Consider the following 19,387-nt stretch of genomic DNA (forward strand, 5'->3'; position numbering starts at 1 on the left):
TACAAGTTACCTCTGGAAGTATTGGATATGGAGGAGACCCAAGGGAGTCTTCAGGGTGCAAGAAATATCTATAGCTTATACCTTGATGTGGGCTGTAGTGACACAAGTGTATACATATGGAAAAATACATCAAGCTGCATACTTCAGATTTGTGCACTTTACACACATCATTGAGTGTGTCTCGTACTTCAGTAAAAAAGAAAATATGGAAGAAAAGGACATTTATTGAATTCTTGCTGTACGCTAGCCACTAGCTAGATATGCTTTTCTTTTTCTTCACTTAATGAGCACCTACTATGTCCTGGGCACTATCTAGGTTCTGAGGACCCAGCAGTGAACAAAAAAATTAGAGTCCTTGCCTGCATGATGCTCACAGTTAATGGGGGAGACAGCATCCAATAGTCACAGTTATAAAAGTGAAGTGAAAACGGTGACAAGTGAAGGACACATCACTGCACAGAAGAAGTGGTGTGTCTTAATCTGGGAAAGAGAATCAGGCTTTTCTGAGGAAATGAAATTGAAACAGTGATCTAAAGGATCAGGAGAAAATAGCCAGCAGAAGGGCAGGGAAGAAGAGCACTTTATGCAAAGGTACTGTGGTAGAAAGAACCAAAGAACAGGGCTGAGCAGGGCACAGGTAATCTGAGAAAGGGAGCCTCGAACAGCCATTTCACAAATACGGAAACTGAGGCTCGAGGGAGTGAGGTGGCTGCCCCAGGCCCCCAGCAGATGCAGCTGGGGTTGGAAGCTAGCTTTGTCTGGTTCCTCCTCTGCTTGCTGAGACAAAGTAGAATGTGAGTGGGAGAGGCTATCTGTGTTCTGACCCGTAGCAGGGTGCCAGCTGCCCTCATGCTCCCTGCCTCTCAGCTCCACAGGGCCCGCGGATGGGGATGGCCATGGAGCCCTGCCCTGAAGAACAGTACTGGGATCCCCTGCTGAACATGTGCCTCTCTTGCAAACCCATCTGCAGCCATCAGATTCCTCGCACCTGTGCAGCATTCTGCAGTGAGTTCTGGGGCCTGAGCCCCATGGGCTGGATCACCCCTTCCTTCCCTCTAGAGGTCCCCCAGGCCCTATTGTGCTGGGTGGCTACCATCAAGGAGATGGTAGAAGGAGATGTAGAACATGGCACCTCTTTACCCCTCAATCTTTCTGCTCTGGCTACACTAGTCTCCTTGCAGTTTCTTGAACATGCTGTGGGGTTTTTTTTTCTGCCTCAGGGCCTTTGCACATGTTGTACCCTATGCTTGGAATGCATTTCCCTGTTATTCTTCCCTCAGCTCCCTCTTACTCAACCTTCAGGTCTGAGGCCAAATGTCAAAAGTCTTACCTACCTGTCCAATAGAAGTGAGGCCCTCCTTTGTTTTCCTCTGTTCTGACTTTCTTTTGAAATTTTTTATTATAGGAATTATTGCAGAAAGGATAGCATAATAAATCCCTTTCTGCCCATCATCAGCTTTAAAAATCTGCTGTTTTATTCCCCAACCATTTTTTTGCTTGTATATTGTAAAGTAAATCCAAGAATTCATATAATTTTACCTGTAAACACTAGACCATGAATCTTTAACACATAAGAGCCTTCAAAATACAAGCTTTATCTCTTATCATCCCCAACAATAATTCCTTAACACCCTCTGTATTCAGGCTATATCCAATTTTCTCTGATTGTCTTGAAAAAGATATTTTGTCTACTGTTATTTTTTCATAACTTATTCTTTTCCTTGATGGAATTTCCCATGATTTGCGTAATGTTCTTTTGTGTGCATTTGTTTCATGTCTGTCTTGACCCTTTGGACCGCAAGTTCCTTTCCTTATTTGAATCTTGCACAATGCCTGACACATAGTGAGTGATTCATCAATACTGATTGAGTGGAGCTCAGAGAGGCTGAGTGACTTACCCAAGCTCACACAGCGTAACAGTGGATTTAAACCAGGACTCTCTGACTTCAAAACCGTGACTCCGAACCACTATCCATTAATGAAGTGGAATACTTGTTGTATCACTCCACAAATATTCATGGAACTCTCGAGCCCCTTGAAAATGGGAAACTGACATGATCCTTCAAGGGAGTCATCGTCTAATGGAAGAAATAAATAAATTTCAAAAGAGAAGGATAAAGTGCCATAAAATGCTACAATTGGGAGAGACCACCTATGGCTAATGGGTTAGGGAACAGGGAAGTGTTCTTGGAGTAAATGCCACCTGAGATAAATTGTTAAGAGTTTGTAGATGTGGCAGTCAGATGGTGGGAGGTGGGGGGGAGGATACTCTGGAAGGAGGACCCATGTGGATGAAGGCGTGAATGTAGAAAAACACAGTAGGGAGTGCCAAGGCCCAGAAGGGAAGTTTTTGAGGTTGGGTAGCGAGAGTTGGTGGGTCTAGGGAGCTCAGACACCACCTGCAACAGCCACAATGGGGGCCTGAGGAGGGGAGGAGGTCATACATAAAACCCTAGGAACACCACTGCCATCCTGTCAACTCCGTCTCATGAGTGGCACTTCTGGCTTAGTGGAATCCCCGGGCAGAGCCAGGGCAAGAAGAGGTCACTGATCCCATCTGAGTCTTCCCTCAGGTCCCAGTTTCACCATCTTCCTGGTCTTTTCCTTTACTCTTTCAAAGACGTAAGAGTTGGTGTGTTTGTGTTGCAAAAAGGCACAAATGAATATTTTACTTAAACTTTCCATTAACCCAGCATTTATTTATTATGCATCAGGCATTATGCCAGGAACCTCAAATCCTCATGGCAACTTTAAGAAGTCAATATCATTATTACCTCTGTCTTGGAAATGAGGAAACTGAGGCATGGAAACTCTACAACCTGCAAGTGGTAGACTAAGGATGCTCTCAAATCTGATTGGCCTTGAAGCCTGTGTTCTTACCCACTATCTTTCACTACCTCTGAAATGTGCCCTTAAAATCTCCTGTGTGAGTCACATTTTCATTATAAATAGAATCTTAGCTTAAAGATAAGGGAGGGGATCCCTGGGTGGCTCAGCGGTTTAGCGCCTGCCTTTTGGCCTGGGGCGTGATCCTGGAGTCCCGTGATCGAGTCCCACGTCGGGCTCCTGGCATGGAGCCTGCTTCTCCCTCTGCCTGTGTCTCTGCCTCTCTCTCTCTCTCTCTCTCTCTCTCTCTCTCCCCGTCTATCATAAATAAATAAATATATCTTTAAAAAAAAGAGATAAGGGAAACCTGCCCTGTGAAAGTATAGATTTCTGTTTTGCACTCAAAATTGCTCTTTTAAAGCAAGCGTGATTGATTTCTTTAGTTTGCTTGGCTTCTGCATTTTGGCACTGATGGCTGTTTAGGTTCTTATAATTCTCATTCATTAAGACAGAAGAAACATGAGTGCCCGGGTAGCTCAGTTAGTAAAGCATCTGCCTTCAGCTTAGGTTGTGATCCCGGGGTCCTGGGATTGAGTCCTGCATGGGCTCCCTGTTCAGCAAGGCACCTCTGCTTCTCCCTCTCTCTCTGCCCCTTCCACCTGCGCTTGATATTGCTCTCTTCTTCAAATAAATCAATAAAAAGGCTTAAAAAATACAGAAGAAACACTATTAATTTGAGCTTTCCCATTTTCTTTCCAGCCTCCTCCCTCAACCTGCCGAGGTGGTTTCTAGCTTCCTCCTCCAATCCTTATGTTAATAAGAAATATGTTTCTCTTTTATGAAGTTTGAAAAGTGCAATGAAGAACTTAATGAAAATGAAGAACTTAATGTAATAACCTAGATTTCAATTTTGAAAGATAACTGGAAAATTCTTATATGCTTAGAAACTAAGAAATGCACTTTCAAGTAATCCATAGTTCGGAGACAAAGTAATAATGAAAACTGAAAACATTGAAAGTAGATACAGGAAAAATACTACGTGTCAAAATATATACTGCAGAGATGCCTGGGTGGGTCAGTGGTTGAGCATCTGCCTTTGACTCAGGGTGTGATCCCAGGGTCCAGGGATCGAGTCCCACATCGGGCTCCCTGCATGGAGCCTAATTCTCCCTCTGCCTGTGTCTCTGCCTCTCTCTGTGTGTCTCATGAATAAATAAATAATATCTTTTTTTAAAAAAGTGTATACATTGCAGCTAAAATAGAACTTAGAGGACAATGTATAGCCTTCCATTTACATATTGGGAAAGGAGTTGCACTACTCTGGAATTGCTTTTGGGGAATTGAATCATAATTTTTGTAAACTGTGATGCCCTTGAAGGCCAACTTCACAGGGCCTGCAGGTCTTCCCCAATAGCATCACTCATTTTTGTCTCCTAGAGTCACTCAGTTGCCGCAAGGAGGAAGGCAGCTACTATGACCAGCTCCTGAGGAACTGCATCAGCTGTGCCTCCATCTGCGGACGTCACCCCAAGCAATGCACATATTTCTGTGAGAACAAGTTCAGGAGCCACGTGAACCTCCCACCAGAGCTCAGGAGACAGCGAGCTGGGGAAGCTGAAACCAGGTCAGACAACTTGGGAAGGTACCAGGGAACAGAGCACAGAGGCTCGGAGGCAGGTAAGCTCCTCCCCACCCCCGGGTCGGCCAGGCATAGTGTCTGAGGATCCCAGCGGGGGAATGCCGAGTGCCAGGCATAAATAACAATGGTCTGCAAAGCAGGAAGTCCAGAGTCCAGGCAAATGGCCAGAAGGCAGGGGAGGGTCATTTCAGGATAGAAAACAATTTTAAGCAAAATATCTAGACATCTGTGGGCCCAAAGGAAGCAGGAAGAAAAAAAGGTCTGATCATTGAGAGCTTATAACAGAGGCTAAATGAGTTCTGAAAACACAGATCTGAAAGTAACCAGCAGAGCTAACCTCGTGAGCAAGATCTCTGATTCCATTTAAAGACAATGGGGACTTCCTAAGAATGAGAAGGAAAGAAGTATTACAAAATGATTGATAGTGGGGATTGGCCACTTGGGACGTAATGAGAAGGGTCCCTTGAACTGGACATCTACTAAGTGCGGAGCATTGAAAGTGTCTAATTATCCTCCCAGAAAACACCTCTTAGCTTACCTACCCTGCTCTGTGGTGTCAGAAAGGATGGGACAGGAATGCCATGTAGATCAATAAACACTTGACTTAGTTACACTTCTCTTGGTCTATCAGTGGAGAGACAAGAAGCCCGAAGCTCCTGGAGTTATGACTGGTTTCTTTCCTCTGTTGTGACTTTCTTCACTTCATTTCCATGGCTCCAGATCCTAGTACCGAGATACCAAAGGGAGGGCAGGTATCATGTGCCCTGATAATGGAGGTTGCCCATCCCCAAATTCTACTTGGTTAGACTGTGGTCTTTTACTCCTTTCTGTTCTCTTGTCAGTAGGTGGTTGCTGTGTAACAAACAGTCCCAAAAATCAGTGGCTTATAATTCTCATGTGTCTGGGTTTGGGCTGGGGTCAGCTGGGTTCAGCTGGCTCAGCTAGAGGTGGCTCTGCACCATGTGTCTCTTATCCTATTCCTGGGACCAGCAGACTGACAAGGCATGTCCCTCTCATGATGGCAGAAGTGTAAGAGGTAGAAACACAAAGCTTGCTGTCACTAGGCTGGGGACATGCACTACATCCTCACTGCTGAATCACAAAGCCAATAAGATTCAAGGGTGGGAAAACAGAGGCTACCTTTTGGAGGGAGGAGATATAGAGAACTTGTAGCCATGGTGAGTTTGTGGCTGATTTTAATCTAGCACAGCCTCTCTCTCCTGGGAACTGCAGATTAACATGCAGAAGGGCATGGATACAAGAGGGAGTGATGTACAGAATCAGGAAGTAGCGCTGGGGGTGGGGGCAGACCTGCTCCTCCAGCATCTGGTGACCTGTATGTCCAACCTACACTTGGCGATGTCTTTGGATTCTTCCAGCCAAAAACCTAGAACTTTCCCATCTTTGATGCATTAAGGTCCCCTTCAGATCAATTCTGCCCATTTTGCAGATCGAGAAACTGAGCCTCAAAATTCAGAGTGATTTCTGAGAGTCGTACAATGAGTGCATGAGCAATGCTGAGCTGGGATTCAGGCCAGGTCTATGGGTGCCAAAGTGTATCCACTTTGCAAGATCAAAACTCCCAAAGTGGCATTCATGGGACTGTCACTTCCTGAGCGTCACCTGCCACCCATGGGACATGATTAGCTATTCTTGTTTGTGACTCCCCGCCAAGCCTCATCCCTGGAGGGCACTGGGTAGAATCTGGGAGCCTCATCTTGGCTCCAGGGATAGATTCCTCAGGATGTGCGGATGAGGGTGTGTGAGAGCATGGTGGGGAGCCAGTGGGGTCAACATGACAGGTCATGCCCAAGCCTGCAGCGTTAGCTGTCCCATTCATACCATGGCAGAGCCGAGGAGACCACATGCCCTCGCAGGGACTCGGTGGCTTAATGACCGTCTTGCTGTGGCCTTAATGACCGGAGGCCTGAGGTTTGGGTCCGTTCTGGTCTCCTCTGACATGTGGGTGTGTTGGTGGGGCTGGAGCTGGACTTGGGGGGATGATGAGCAGGAAGTAGCAGGGCCACACACTGGGAAGGCCAGGTGTGCACCTGTCTGAGAGCATGGACTGGAGGATGCCATGTGGCCAGGCTGCCTCTGGCTGCAGCCAGCAGTGGAGCCAATGTGATCCCATCTCTCTGGGAGCTCCCCCAAGCCTGCCATCCCCCTGCTAAGTCCCCGTCCCTGCCAGGCCCCACCTCCAGCCTTCTCTACATCTCTTGTGCAGTCTTTCTAGATCATCATTCCTTCGTTTGACACATCGCTGTGAAGCTTTGCTGTGCATGGGTGAGTTGGCAAGAGCAAGGCAGATCCTGTCCCTAACCCCATAGAAGTCACAGTCCAATGGGAGAGACAGACAATAGACAAGACTCAGGGAACAATGAATTCATCTCCATGCATCGTGGCAACGTCACCCGCCAGGGGTGCTATGGGGGCAAGGCAAGCAGTCTTCCCTGAGGAGGGGCTTTCAAGGCGGACTAGAGCGATGCTGGAGGCCATGGAGCCAGACCCCAGTTGCATCCCTCACCAACTGTGGGGCTTTGAGCAAGTTCCTTAATCTCTCTGAGCCTTGGTTCTGTGAGAATGAGGTCATACATCTTCACGGAGTCATTGTGAAGATTACAAGAGAACGGTCATCAGGATCAATGAGTGCCCACCAAGCACATGGCAACTGCTCATTTAAAAAGAAAAACGTGTGTTTAAGAGACAAAGTGGAGGGAGAGTATTCCAGGCAGAGGGAACAGCAATGCTGTACAGATGCTCAGTAGTAAAGTTGCTGTGTCGTGAAGAGGATCTCTGCTAGAAGGGAAATCCGAGGAGAATGACACTGCATCTCTGCATCAGAGGCTCCCAGCCTGGTGGGAGGGACCACAGAGGCAGGAGGGACCCCCACCCAAAAGTGTGGCTGCTTTGGATGTTGAGATTGATGATACCACCCACTGGCCAAGAGGGTATAGAAGTCTCGCGGTCCACATAGTGAGGCATTCAAAGGAGCAAGCCAGACTGCTGGCATGATGAAGGAGCCCTGCCTGGGGTTTCATTGTGGGCAGGGGTGGCCAGGTGACAGTTCCCTTGTGCAGGGGGACATGCAGGGTTGGCATCTGCCACTGGCACTGAGGGCGGGAGCCCCTCGATTTTCCTGTCAGCTGGCCCGGTGTGGTGCAGAGTGGGGAGCTCGGAACATCAACATACGGGGTCCTGCTGCTAGCTTAGGGATACTCTCGGAGGGCTCACCAAGGTGGAGGGAATGTCCCCTCTCCCTGAGCAGACGTGCCGGCCAGGGGCTGCCCGGCTTCTAGGGAAAGGCAGGTGGGCACCGGGCTCAGGGGTGGAAGGAACGGAGGAGCACCTAGGGCCCTGGGGGAGGATCAGAAGCTCGATGACAGAGGGTCCTATCTGCCAGGCTGGGGACACTGCCGCGTTCCTGGAGGCAGGGCAGCCACGGTCCCAGAGGGTGGGGACTAGGCTGCAGGGAGATCCCCCGGGGCCCCTGGAGGGTGGACGCTGGTGAAGGCAGAAGGGACCCCGAGAGGCTGTTTGGGCTGTTGACAAGGGCCTGGATCGTCCTCGAGGGGCGGTGCAATGGCCCAGGCTGGGGGGCGACAGAAGGGCCCTCAGGTCCGGACAGGGGTGGAGGCGTTGAGCACAGCAAGCCGCTCGGGCTCTGGGACGACTCGGCACGGGGAGCCAGGCTGCGAAGCATTTTAAAGCACATCAAACAAAGCGCATAGGGTTACAGGGACGCCAATGATGTCGAGACACTATTCACGATAGCATCTCGAAATACTAAATGAAATCACACATTAAATCAAAACATTACCGCAGTGTTGCACAAATCAGAACGAATCTGTGCGCCTCCAGCAACGTGGCCGATGGCCAGGCAGAGCGGCGGGCTGGATGCGGACAGCAGGTCCAGACCACGGCTAAGCTCAGAGGCGGCGCAGGCTGCTGAAGCCACGGCGTGGGGTGCAGAGATACCCCGGGTTCCGCAATGGACAAAGCCACACTCCTGCTCATACCACGTGGGGCTGCAGCCTCCATGTGCAGCGGAAGCAAAGGCTAAATCTCAGGGGCCATCGGTGGGGTTAACGACGTGTTTTTCTCATCCACGTCCACGGAGCCCCCACGGGCCCCCGGGGTCCAGGTTAAGTGCTCTGGGCGTGTTGGCAGCAGGGCGCTATGCCAGCCTGCCAGCACCTGGATTCCAGCCCACCTCCCTGGGTGACCTGGAGAAGCTTCTGGACCACCACAGTCCCCACCTGCAACGATGATAACCGCACCAACCTCCAGGGGCTCTCTGGAGGCCTCCATGGCTCTGATCTGGGGGCACAGACCTGGTTGGGTGGGAAGAGCACAATGTGGGTCCCTTCCTGGGCCGGCTGCGTTAGTGTCCTGTGGCTGCTCTGAAACAGGGGCACACATGTCCTCTCTCGCTGTTCTGGAGGCTGGAAGGCTGGCAGGGCTGTGCTCCCTCCCAGGCTCCAGGGGAGGCTCTTTCCTTGCCCCTTCCCGCTGCTGGCGCCCTGAGGCAGCCTCCCCGCAGTACCTGCCTCTGTCCTCATGGTCCTCATGCGGCCTCACTGCGCGACCGTCCTTTCTCCTCTTATAGGAGCGCCTGTCACTGAATTTAGGGCCCACCCGTAACCAGATGACCTCTTCTTGAGGTCAACTTAATTACACAAACTTTCTTCTTTCCAAATAAGGTCACAGTTGCAGGTTCTGAGGGGGCATCTCTTTGGGGGGATGGAAGGAACCAGGGTTGTGGGGAGGGAGCTGGAAGGAGGGACCAAGCCTCCCTCCTTCCTACAGACAACCCCCCCTGGCTGAGCAGTGGAGGAGTGGGGACACTTGGGGATGAGCAGCAGCATCAGCCCCCCAGGCCTACCTGCCTCGTATACATTTATTTGCACCACCTTGCAGATGCCAAGCAATGCTGGCAGGAATCCCATTCCCCATTTTACAGAGAAAATTGAGGGCTGAGGAAGCTGAGGGCAGTGTCCAAAGCCACATTCAACTCAAGCAGTTGTGGCTGCAGGGCCCTCGGCTCCATCCATCTGAGGCCGTGCCACCTGGGCCCCGGTCCACAGAGGCCGCTTTGCTCTGCCCCTACGTGAAGAGCCATAACATTGACCACCTGGCCACCCGAGCCGGAGCCAGGGACCGCAGCAGTCTGGAGAAATTCTATTTTTAGATGTGAGAAGGCTTAGAAGGCAGTAAAACAAAACAAAACAAAAACAAAAACCCGCTTGGAAATAAACTGTCCCAGCGTGAGGGCCAGCTTGGCTCTGGCGGCCAGAAGCTGTGTGTGGTGCCCTCTGCAGGTGGTTCTCGGGACCTGCACCTCCAGGGGCTGTGTCCTCAGGACTGGATTTCGGGACCAGAACAGAGAATGCATCCCTTTTACCCACGATAACTTTGCTTTTTTTTTTTTTTTTTTTTTTTAATTCATAGAGACACACAGAAAGAGAGAGAGGCAGAGACACAGGCAGAGGGAGAAGCAGGCACCATTCAGGGAGCCTGATGTGGGACCCGATCCAGGGTCTCCAGGATCACGCCCTGGGCTGCAGGCGGTGCTAAACCGCTGGGCCGCCGGGGCTGCCCCCACGATAACTTTGACTGTGTCCCTTTGCTCCCGGGGTCAGCAGAGAGGGAAGGACGGGGCAAGGCCTCTCTGCCCTGCGGGGGTTAGGGCACTGAGGGCCAAGAGAAGGCAACTTCTGAGGTCGTGACCCAAGAGACCTTCGTGATTGAACATAGGAGGGCAGAGAAGGGCACACACACCCCCTCCACCCCAGGAGCGTCTTGGTGCTCCCAGCTGCCAGACGCAGGGCCAGGCCCCATTCAGGTGGTACAGAAAGAAGCAGGGGACGGCTCTCCCGTTCATGGGACCTCCAGCTGCTGGGACTCTATGACTTCCTTGGCCTTCTGGTCGGCCTTTACACAGCCCTTTGGACATGTGGGAGACCAGAGCAGCTTCGAGTCCTTTCTCTGTTTTGAATAGATGACACACATACAAATCATTTAGAAAAGAAAAGGAAGAGGGGCGCCTAGGAGGCTGTTGGTTGAGTGTCCGACTCTTGGTCTCAGTTCAGGTCTTCATCTCAGGGCTGTGAGATTGAGCCCCATGTCAGGCTCTATACTGGGCATAGGACCTACCTTCCCACATTTCCTCATCTAGGGCACATCTTCAGCTTCTTATGTGGTTCACACCGCTGCTGGCATCCAAAGTGCTCACCTCCTGCTTTTGCTGCATACCTCTTGGGGATTGGGCCATTTTAGGATGACCCAGGCTGCTGCTCTGAACAAAGCTCCAGCAAACCCTGTGTCTGTGTGGGTGGGATGTGGCCCTGGAAGTGAAGTTGGGGAATCCGCGGGAATCGGGAAAGGGTGTTCCCCATGTTGGTAGATGGTGCCAAATGGCCCTCAAACTTCTCCCCCTACCACTACCACCAAACGAGGTGCTCTTGTGAGATGGGACACCTGTACTTTTAACCTGTGCTTCCCTTCCTCGTTCGGGGGCTCTGAAGCATGTACTAGGGACAAGTCACCAGCAGGTCCGCGGGAAGCCGCAGATCGCTGCTTCTGGCAGAGGGGTGAAGAGCAGTGGGGACTAGCCCCTCACTCGCTCAGGAGCACAATCGCCATGCTGTTTGTCTACTGCAGCCTCCAAAAGCCACCAAAAACTTAGTGGCCTACAAATAACCCCTTCATTATCTTGCAGGGTTCTGTGGGTTCCTGGGCTCAGCTGGGCAGGTCTGGTGTCCACTTGGGGTCTGTGTGCAGCCGCAGGCAGGTGGTGGGAGGATGGAGTCACTTGGAGGCTTGGCTCCAAGTGGGAGGCTGGGCTGACCGGGCCACGGTCCTCCCCACGTGACCTCTCCCTGGGCAGAAGCCAGGGCTGCCAGGCCTTGGGAGGGCTCAGACCAGGACGGGCACAGAGGGCGCTGCTGCCTCCCACTGGCTGCAGGGAGGCCCAGCCCAGCCATTTTGAAGGGAGGCTACGTATGGGGAGGCGGTTCTTTGGGGACCATCCGGGAATACTTGCTGCCAGGTTTGGGTGTTAGAATTTGTGCTGAGAACATCTGAACTATGCAGCTGTTTAGACTCTCCTTGAATCTACGTGGCAGTTCATTTGTACCCAGCAATCTGGCGGCCGGGCATTCCACCTGTGACGTGAATGAAGGCTGCTGGCCTCTCTCCTGTGGATTCAGCGATCTGATGTTGTCATTTTGTGTCAGAGGCGAGTAGGAGCAGTAGACAGACAGAAAGACCTGGAAGTTGGGAAATGCGAACGGTTTCCCGGCTCTGCCCTCTGCCCTATGACCCTTCCCTGCTTCCTTTTTCCTCTGAGGGCCTTGGTCTCCAGATCTGTAGCACCCGAGTATAGTGGGTGTGCCCTGCTGGGGGTCCTTTGCTTCCCCCCGCCCCATGGCCTTCCTGAGCTCTGGGCAAGGGGCACAAAGGACAGCACTGCCCAGAGCCCCTGTTCTCCCTCTGTAAATGTCGGGGTGGCACCTGCCAGTTCTGTCACTTTATAAAACTCGGGATTCTGAGGCACATGTGTAGGGAGTGGTGTCCTTCTCGTTGCCTCTGTGTGGCCAGCCCAGAACACTGGCCTAGAGCCCATCAGACCAGACCTACTCCCAGTGGCATCTGTGACCAGGAACAGTGTGACTCTGAAACGGTTTTGTCACCTGCAAAATGGAATGTAAAATGGTGCAGCCACTGCTGGACATTCCCCAAAAACTTAAACAGAGAATTACCATCTGACCCAGAGATTCCACTCCTAGGTATAGCCCAAGAAAACTAAAAACATGTGTCTGCATGAAAACTTGCACGCAAATGTTCACAGCAGCACTATTCACAACAGCAAAACATGGCAACAACCCACACGTCCATCGGCAGATGAACGGCTAAACATGTTATGACCATGCAATGGAGCATGATTCAGCCATAGGAAGGAGTACAGTCCTGCCACACACGACAGTGTGGATCAGCCTTGAAAACATGCTCAGCAAAAGCAGCCAGACGTAGAAGGACACAACTTGTATGATTCCATTCATATGAAATGCCAAGAATAGATATCATAGAGACAGTAGATTAGGGGCTGTCAGGGGCTGGGGCAAGGGACATTCAGAGTGACTACTAGTGAGTTCATGGGTAATGGAAACATCTCCCAATCAGATGGTGGTGACGGTTACTGAACCTCGTGAATATACTAAAACCCACTGAGTTGCTCACTTTAGAATGAAGAATTTGATGCATATGAGTTCTATCTCAATACCCAAAGGTGGAGTCATCAATCCTCCTTCCCAGGAGCAGGGGAATCACGGGGGCCACTCCCCAGAGGGCCTGCACCTAGTAAGGGCTCAGGGGGTCATCCACATCATTAGTGTATTACATACATGTATTGACTCTGGCCCATTTGTCCTTCCATCTGGGGCCCAGGGGGTGCCCTGATTCCAGGGGCCAGGAAAAATTTCAAGGGGAGGGCTTTGGTTCAGAGCTGAGTCTTCCTCTGGCATCCAAACCAGAGGCTCAAGGCCCTGAGAAGTAGGGTGACCAGCACCCCAGTTCTCCTGGGACCTCCTGGTTTGCTATCCCAGATTCATTAGCAACTGGACCTGTCCCACTCTCGAAGTCTGCTTCCCCAGGAAGGCCACCTCTTGGAGGAAGGCCCAGGTTAGGGCAGAGTCATCTGCCCAGGACTATTGTCTCTTCACTTACCCATCCACCTCTGGTACTGGCCCGATCTAGGTCCTATGAGAAAGAGCAGATGGCACACAGAGCCAGCTCCAGAGGTGTCCAGCTCTGAGCTCTTAGAAGAAGTTGCTACCAGCCTGGGGTAGAGGGGGCTGATTGTCTCCAGAGTCTAGAGAAGGGTCCACACCAGGCAAGCCTGAGTGAGGCCGGGAATTAACTTCTCCAGGAGCCAGACAGGTGGACAACATGCTGGGGCTGAGGGCTTCGCCCTCCAAGGGGGCAGGTGGATGGGACGGCCATGTGGGTTGCTTGGGCTCAATGAGGGAAAAGAAAGATTGCGGGATAAGGGGCTGCTAGCCTGCGGGGACACTTCAGAGAAGGGCCCTGGGTGGTGGAGAGCCCCTCCCAATCTCGTGCCTCACGGGAGCTTTGTGGCACCCCTCAGGGCTGAAGCTGAGCACCGAACAGTTGGCCCTGGTCTACAGCACTCTGGGGCTCTGCCTCTGTGCCATCATCTGCTGCTTCATCCTGGCGGTGGCCTGCTTCCTCAAGAGGAGAGGGGACCAATTCTCTTGCCAGCCCTCACCAGCACCATGCCGGACCCAGGCCAAGTCCTCCAAGGGTGAGCACAGATCCGGCCCTCAGACTCCCGGGGCCTGTGGGACAATCTGCTGCTCGGCCTTCTGTCCTGGCACTGGCCCTGCTTCCAAATGGACAGCATTTTGCCAGCCCTTCCTGACAAAGGCCTGGGGCACATCCCTGCAGTACTTTTTCTGTCTCGGTGAGATCAGTTCGACATCAAGACCTGAGGAAGGGTGGGTGTGGGCTGCCGGCCGCGGGCTTGGCCCCCGCACAGGGCTTCCGGGGCTGAAACCTGGAGGAGGTGGTCCCCCCGGGGGGCCTGGGGGGGTCGGCCAAGGGGCGAAACCTGTTCCTTCCCAGCAGAAAGGCAGCTGGCGCGGGGGAGTGGGCGAGCCGGCAGTGTGCTGACCGCGGGAAGGCCGCCAACTGGCCGCGGGTCCCCTGGGGCAGGGCGCTGGAGGACGGGTGGGGGCCAAGCCAACGCCATCGCCCTCCGCCCTTCCCGCAGATCACTGGATGGAAGCGGGAAGCGCCACGGGCGCGTCGCCGCCAGAGCCGGTGGAGACGTGCAGCTTCTGCTTCCCGGAGCGCAGGCAGCCCACCCAGGAGAGCGCGGGCGCGCCCGGGACCCCCGACACGGCGCCCTCGGGGCGGCGCGGGCTCCTCGGCCTCAGCGCCCCCGCTCGGCCCTGCGCGCGCGCCCCGGACCGCGGCCTCGAGGTCCTGTGCGCCCCCGCCCAGGAGGGAGGCCCCGCTGCCTGACGACGCGGGCAGGGTGAGCCTGGGGGACGGCTGGGGGGGAGGGGGGATGGGGGGAGGGAGGGGAGGGATGGGGAGAGGTGGGGAGGGAGGGGGAGAGGTGGGGAGGGAGGGGGAGGGTTGAGACTGGGGGAGGGAAGAGAGATGCGGAGGGAGGCAGGGAACAGGTCGGTCACCGTCTTTATCCCACGTGTCCACTGCAGGTCACCACCCCTGCATACCTGCAGTGAAGTCATCCTTGCCTGCCGGACTCAGCCCCCAGGAGCCCTTCCTTAGAAATAAAACCTTCTCGGGCTGCCCACTCCCACTCCTCCCTATCCCTGCTTTCGGTCGTGTCTCCCCTGCGGTGACTCTGGAGGTCCCACCTCTCCCGCTCGCCTCCCTGGGCTCAAGGCTCCACCGCAGCGCAGCCGCCTGGTTTCCGAAGACCTGCGAGTTGACCGTCCCCACCAGGCTCAGGACCCGCCGAGCTCGGTGACCGGTGCTGGTGGGAGGCAGCAGGCACACACGGGACTCTGCTGTGCGCTTTCATTTAAGAGGGGAAGCCAAAGGATGGAGCGAAGCCAGTGTGCCTCCTACAGGAGGGCTGGGCACACCTGCATTTCTTTTCTAAAACAAAGTCCCCACTGTGCTTCCTTAGGCATGGTGAAGCATGGTGCAACGTGTGTGTGCATCTGTGTGTGTGTGTGTGTGTGTGTGTGTGTGTGTAGTGGGCTAGGGGTGGACAGGAAGGTGCAGGCTGAGCCCAGGGCGCCAAGCTGCTCTGAGAGCCCGAGGCTCTTTGCCTGCCCCCCTCCCCAGGAGCCTTCTCATTTGCACGCACCTTTGGCCTCACCTAGCTACCAACCTGCACGTCTCATGGCTTAATATTCTTTATATTAACTCCCCTTTTCTTCTAGCCCTACTTTAACCTCATGCTGAATTTTATGAGTGATAACACTAAGAATATCTGAGCATCCACACATTTTCGATGTTACCTATATTTTCTATTTGTAGTAGCATTGAAATCTGTATTTCAGTGGCACTGAAAATGCATAATGATTCTTAGAAGCATTTACACAGTGAGAGAAATACACAATTATGTAAATTAAAATGATTCATCCTATGCCACCCAACATTACCTTGCACAGCTACGTGCACCAGAGGTTCACATAACACACTTTGGGAGGTGTAGACAGGGTGCCTGATGCTCCATCTGTCCACCCTCCAAGGGCTAACAGGCTTTCTCGGCTTCCTGAGGCGGCTGTAACAAAGTAGCACACACTGGGTGGACTAAAGGCAAGTCCCCCACTTCTCCAGGTGTGCCATCTGGAATCAAGGTGCCAGCAGGAGCCGCTTCCTTCTGAGGGCCGCAAGGGAACCATCTGTTCAGGGCCACTGTGCTTGGCCTGCATCTTCCTCTCTGTGTCTGGAGTCAAATTCTATCCTTTGTACAAGGACACCAGTCATATGGGATTAGGGCCCACCCCCACCCCTCATTTAACTTGATCACCTCTGTAAAGATTCTATGTCCAAATAAGGTCACATTCTGGGGAACTGAGGGTTAGGGCTTCAACACATGAACTGGGGGGGGGGGGGGGGGGGGGCGGGGATGATGACAACATCATTCAGCCCATAACACAGGCCCTGCCCAAGCCCACCTCTGCTTCATCTTTATGACAAGCAAGTTGGCTTCTAAAAAGTGTCTGCCCAAGACACGTGTCTGTGGCACAGTCAGTCCCCGCAAGGCAAGTGGTGACACCCTGGCTGCAGTGTTTCCTACAGCCATGTCCTTGCCAGTAGCTGATCCTATTACAGGATTGACACTAAAGCCCTGTAGCTGATGTAGATGTCCCAGCGTGGTGACAAGATAATGGCACATTTGGGAACCTCACAGGTGCCGCTTAGGCGGGAAGGCTCTCTTGGAAGGTGTGCGGCTTTCTACCTCAAGTTTTCCAGCTCTACCCATCCAAACCCAGAGACTCTAGGGGATGTTTCTGTTACTGTGGGGGGAAGTCAGGGCTGCTGAAAATGTAAGGTGCTGAGTGTCCGATCCTGGCAGCCATCAGACCAAACTTATCTTGGTTTTTGTCAGTCGTTTGATTGCTCTTTGGTGTCTGTGTGTGTGTGTGCATGTGTGCACACATGCTTGCACATATGTGTTTTAATACAGGGATCTCGTTGGTAGACAGTAAATCTGAAACTCTAAATACTGTCCATTTTATACATACTCTGGATAAAATTCTGTTGGTTCTATCTGAAGCATCTCTTCTGACTACTGCCACTTGTCACAGGCTTGGAGCCAGGCTCCTGTCACTGCTCCCCTGGGTGAGTACACCAGCGTTCCCTGGCCTCTCTGTCACCTCCCTGTCCCCCAGCCCAGGGCTCAGCAAGCTTTGCTGAAAAGGATCAGAAAGTGAGTATCTTGGGCTTCAGGACCATTCGGTTCCTGCTACAGCTGCCGGACGGTTACTCAGCCCTGCCACTGTAGGGCCCATTCAGCCACAGACAGTATCGAGCAAGCAAGGATGGCTGTGTTGCATAAAACTACTTCTAGAAACAGGAGGCAGGCCAGATTCGAACCTCAGGCCATACTTGCCAAGCCCACCCTATTACAAATCCCTGCCTAATAGCTTCAATGTCCAGATCACTTCTGACCCTGGCTCTGTGGAGTGATTTGTCTCTCAGCAGTGCATTGTTTTCACTTGCTCACTTGTGTGTCTTGTATTTCTTTAAGGAATGCCGGATCTGTGTGGGCAGCAGTCAGACAGAAGGAAGAGGTAGGGATGCCTGCAAACGGGCACACCTCTTCTCCTGCCAGGCTGTCAGTGTGAGCAGTCAAGTCAGCCAAGCTAGGAGCTGAGGGGTTTGGGTTTTGTTGTTACAGTCACCTTTTGTACCTTGCTAGCTGCAAAGTGCCCCGGTGTTACCATGTTCTTGGTGGCAGGGGGTGGCTGGGCTGGTGATATTCCTGCTACGAACTCGGCTTTACACCTTCCCTGTGTGCCACATAAAGGTGCCTAAAGAGGCTCTTTCTCCATTCTTTGCTCCCTGTAGGTGGTAAGTCTACCATTACATCACTTGGTGCTGGCTCACCTGACAGGTGGCGGAGCCACCTTCCATCCTGGTGTCAGGCAGGCCATGTTCCTGGGCTGAGGGGCTGAGCCTTTTCCCGTGATGCTTCCCTCCCCTGGGAATGGACAGTTTCCTGCCCCTAGATGGAGTAGAGGGTATTTGCCTTCCTACTGCCCACAGTGGGTATATCATCTGTATCCTGAATTCACAGCCCCTTCCCCAGCTTTGGTTTGTTGGGAAAGAAGAGTCTGGGGGGCTGTGAATACTTCCAGCAGCCAGGGCCTCACACCTGCTCCTCTGATGGAGGCTTCCTGTGGTCCCTGCCTGGTGCCTGGTTTTTATGAGGTCCAGTGGAAGTCTGTGGAGAAGCATCTGCAAGTGGGTATCAACTCCACTTGTTTGACTTTCCCGGTTCTGTGCTCTCATGCAAGCCTTCAAATCATGGGAGGACTTGCTCTTGCCCATTTTCATGGCGGCTTTGCCTTCTTCCTTGCACTTGGCCACAGGTGGCCACTGTTCATGTCCCCTCTCTCCTTGGAGGCACCTGCCTTCCTTAGACTCCAGGCTAGTCGGTTGCCCTGCAACTTTAGCTCACAGATGGACTCAGAGAAGATATGGTTTTGTGGATTATCCAGCTATATTATCATTTGAGAAGGAGTGGCCTTCTCTCTGGCTTTCTCCTTCCTAGGTGGCCTTGGAAGCCAGGGTGATCTTATAAAAATATCAATGACATTGTGTCTTTTCACTGCTTAAAACTCTCTCATGGGTTCTTGACACAGAACAAAATCTCCAGCTTTTACACGGGCCTCTGAGCCCATGTGTTCTGGCCCCTGGCCTCCTCTCAAAAACTCAGCTCATATCACACTCCAGGGCACCCACCACCCTGCAGCCCCACTCACCCTCATCCTCCTGCCCTGAGGCCTTTGCGTTTGCTGTTCCCTCTACCAGGAATGTGCTTCCCTGCATCTTCACCCAGGTTGGAGGGGGTGCTCCTTTAAAAAAAAAAAAAAAAGATTTTATTTATTTATTCATGAGAGACACAGAGAGAGGGGCAGAGACATAGGCAAAGGGAGAAGCAGGCTCCATGGAAGGAGCCCGATGTGGGACTCGATCCCGGGACTCTGGGATCACACTCTGAGCCGAAGGCAGGTGCTCAACTGCTGAGCCACCCAGGTATGGAGGGGGTGCTCCTATTGTGCAAAAGTCAGCTCAAATGCTACCTTCTCAGAGCCCCCTCCCCCCACCCCCAGCAGTTTCTCTTTTCCCTGATTTCTTAAAATCTCAAAAATCTCAGAGAAATGATTTTGGAAACTTCTCAAAATTAATTTTTGGTACAAAGGAGATAGGGAAGGGAGAGATTTCCTCCAGCTGTGCTTCTCTGGCTCTTGGTATTTTACATGAGCTATCTGGGCCAGCAGTTCTCAGCCTTAGCTGAACATGAGAATCCCTGGGGGAAAAAATCTGCAAAAAAACCTCCCAAAACTCCAGACGCCTGCACCACACCTTAGATCAATTAAATCAGATTCTCAAGAATGGGGAGGGCCAGGCATCCAGAGGCTTTTTAGGCTCCCAAGTGGCTCCAGGTGAAGAACCAGTGGTCTGGTCCTAAAACGGGCCATATCACCCACCAGCCTGACATTTGATCTCTTCCCAAGAGACTAGGGACAGGTCCCCCATCTGCTTAGCAAAATACCTTGTTTCTCCTTCCTAATTTTTGTTGACACTCCATCATTTATAGATTCATCAAAGGAAAAATACCAAACATATGCTAGGAAATGGACATAAGGGCTTGGTATGCATTTTCCCTTGTGAGTCAGAAGACAC

The 19,387-nt window shown here is 52.4% G+C and overlaps 1 protein-coding gene across 1 annotated transcript; it reads left to right on the forward strand.

Moving 5' to 3' along the window:
* Positions 1-873: 873 nt before the first annotated feature.
* TNFRSF13B (TNF receptor superfamily member 13B) lies at positions 874-14,800 on the forward strand. The gene is made up of 5 exons (XM_072730577.1): positions 874-1,005; positions 4,264-4,503; positions 13,614-13,790; positions 14,259-14,525; positions 14,713-14,800. Exons 1-4 carry the CDS (start codon positions 885-887, stop codon positions 14,510-14,512), a joined length of 792 nt encoding a protein of 263 aa, XP_072586678.1. The 5' UTR covers positions 874-884; the 3' UTR covers positions 14,513-14,525; positions 14,713-14,800.
* The last annotated feature ends 4,587 nt before the right edge of the window (positions 14,801-19,387 follow it).

Source organism: Vulpes vulpes, chromosome 12, assembly GCF_048418805.1.
Source record: "Vulpes vulpes isolate BD-2025 chromosome 12, VulVul3, whole genome shotgun sequence".
Classification (NCBI taxonomy): Eukaryota; Metazoa; Chordata; class Mammalia; order Carnivora; family Canidae; genus Vulpes; species Vulpes vulpes.

Bases quoted from the DNA above. Each gene is read 5' to 3' on its own strand.
- TNFRSF13B (XM_072730577.1), top strand. From the start codon at position 885: ATGGGGATGGCCATGGAGCCCTGCCCTGAAGAACAGTACTGGGATCCC. The intron at 4,504-13,613 runs GTAAGCTCCTCC...GGCACCCCTCAG, and splicing joins GCACAGAGGCTCGGAGGCAG to GGCTGAAGCTGAGCACCGAA. The intron at 13,791-14,258 runs GTGAGCACAGAT...CCCTTCCCGCAG, and splicing joins CCAGGCCAAGTCCTCCAAGG to ATCACTGGATGGAAGCGGGA.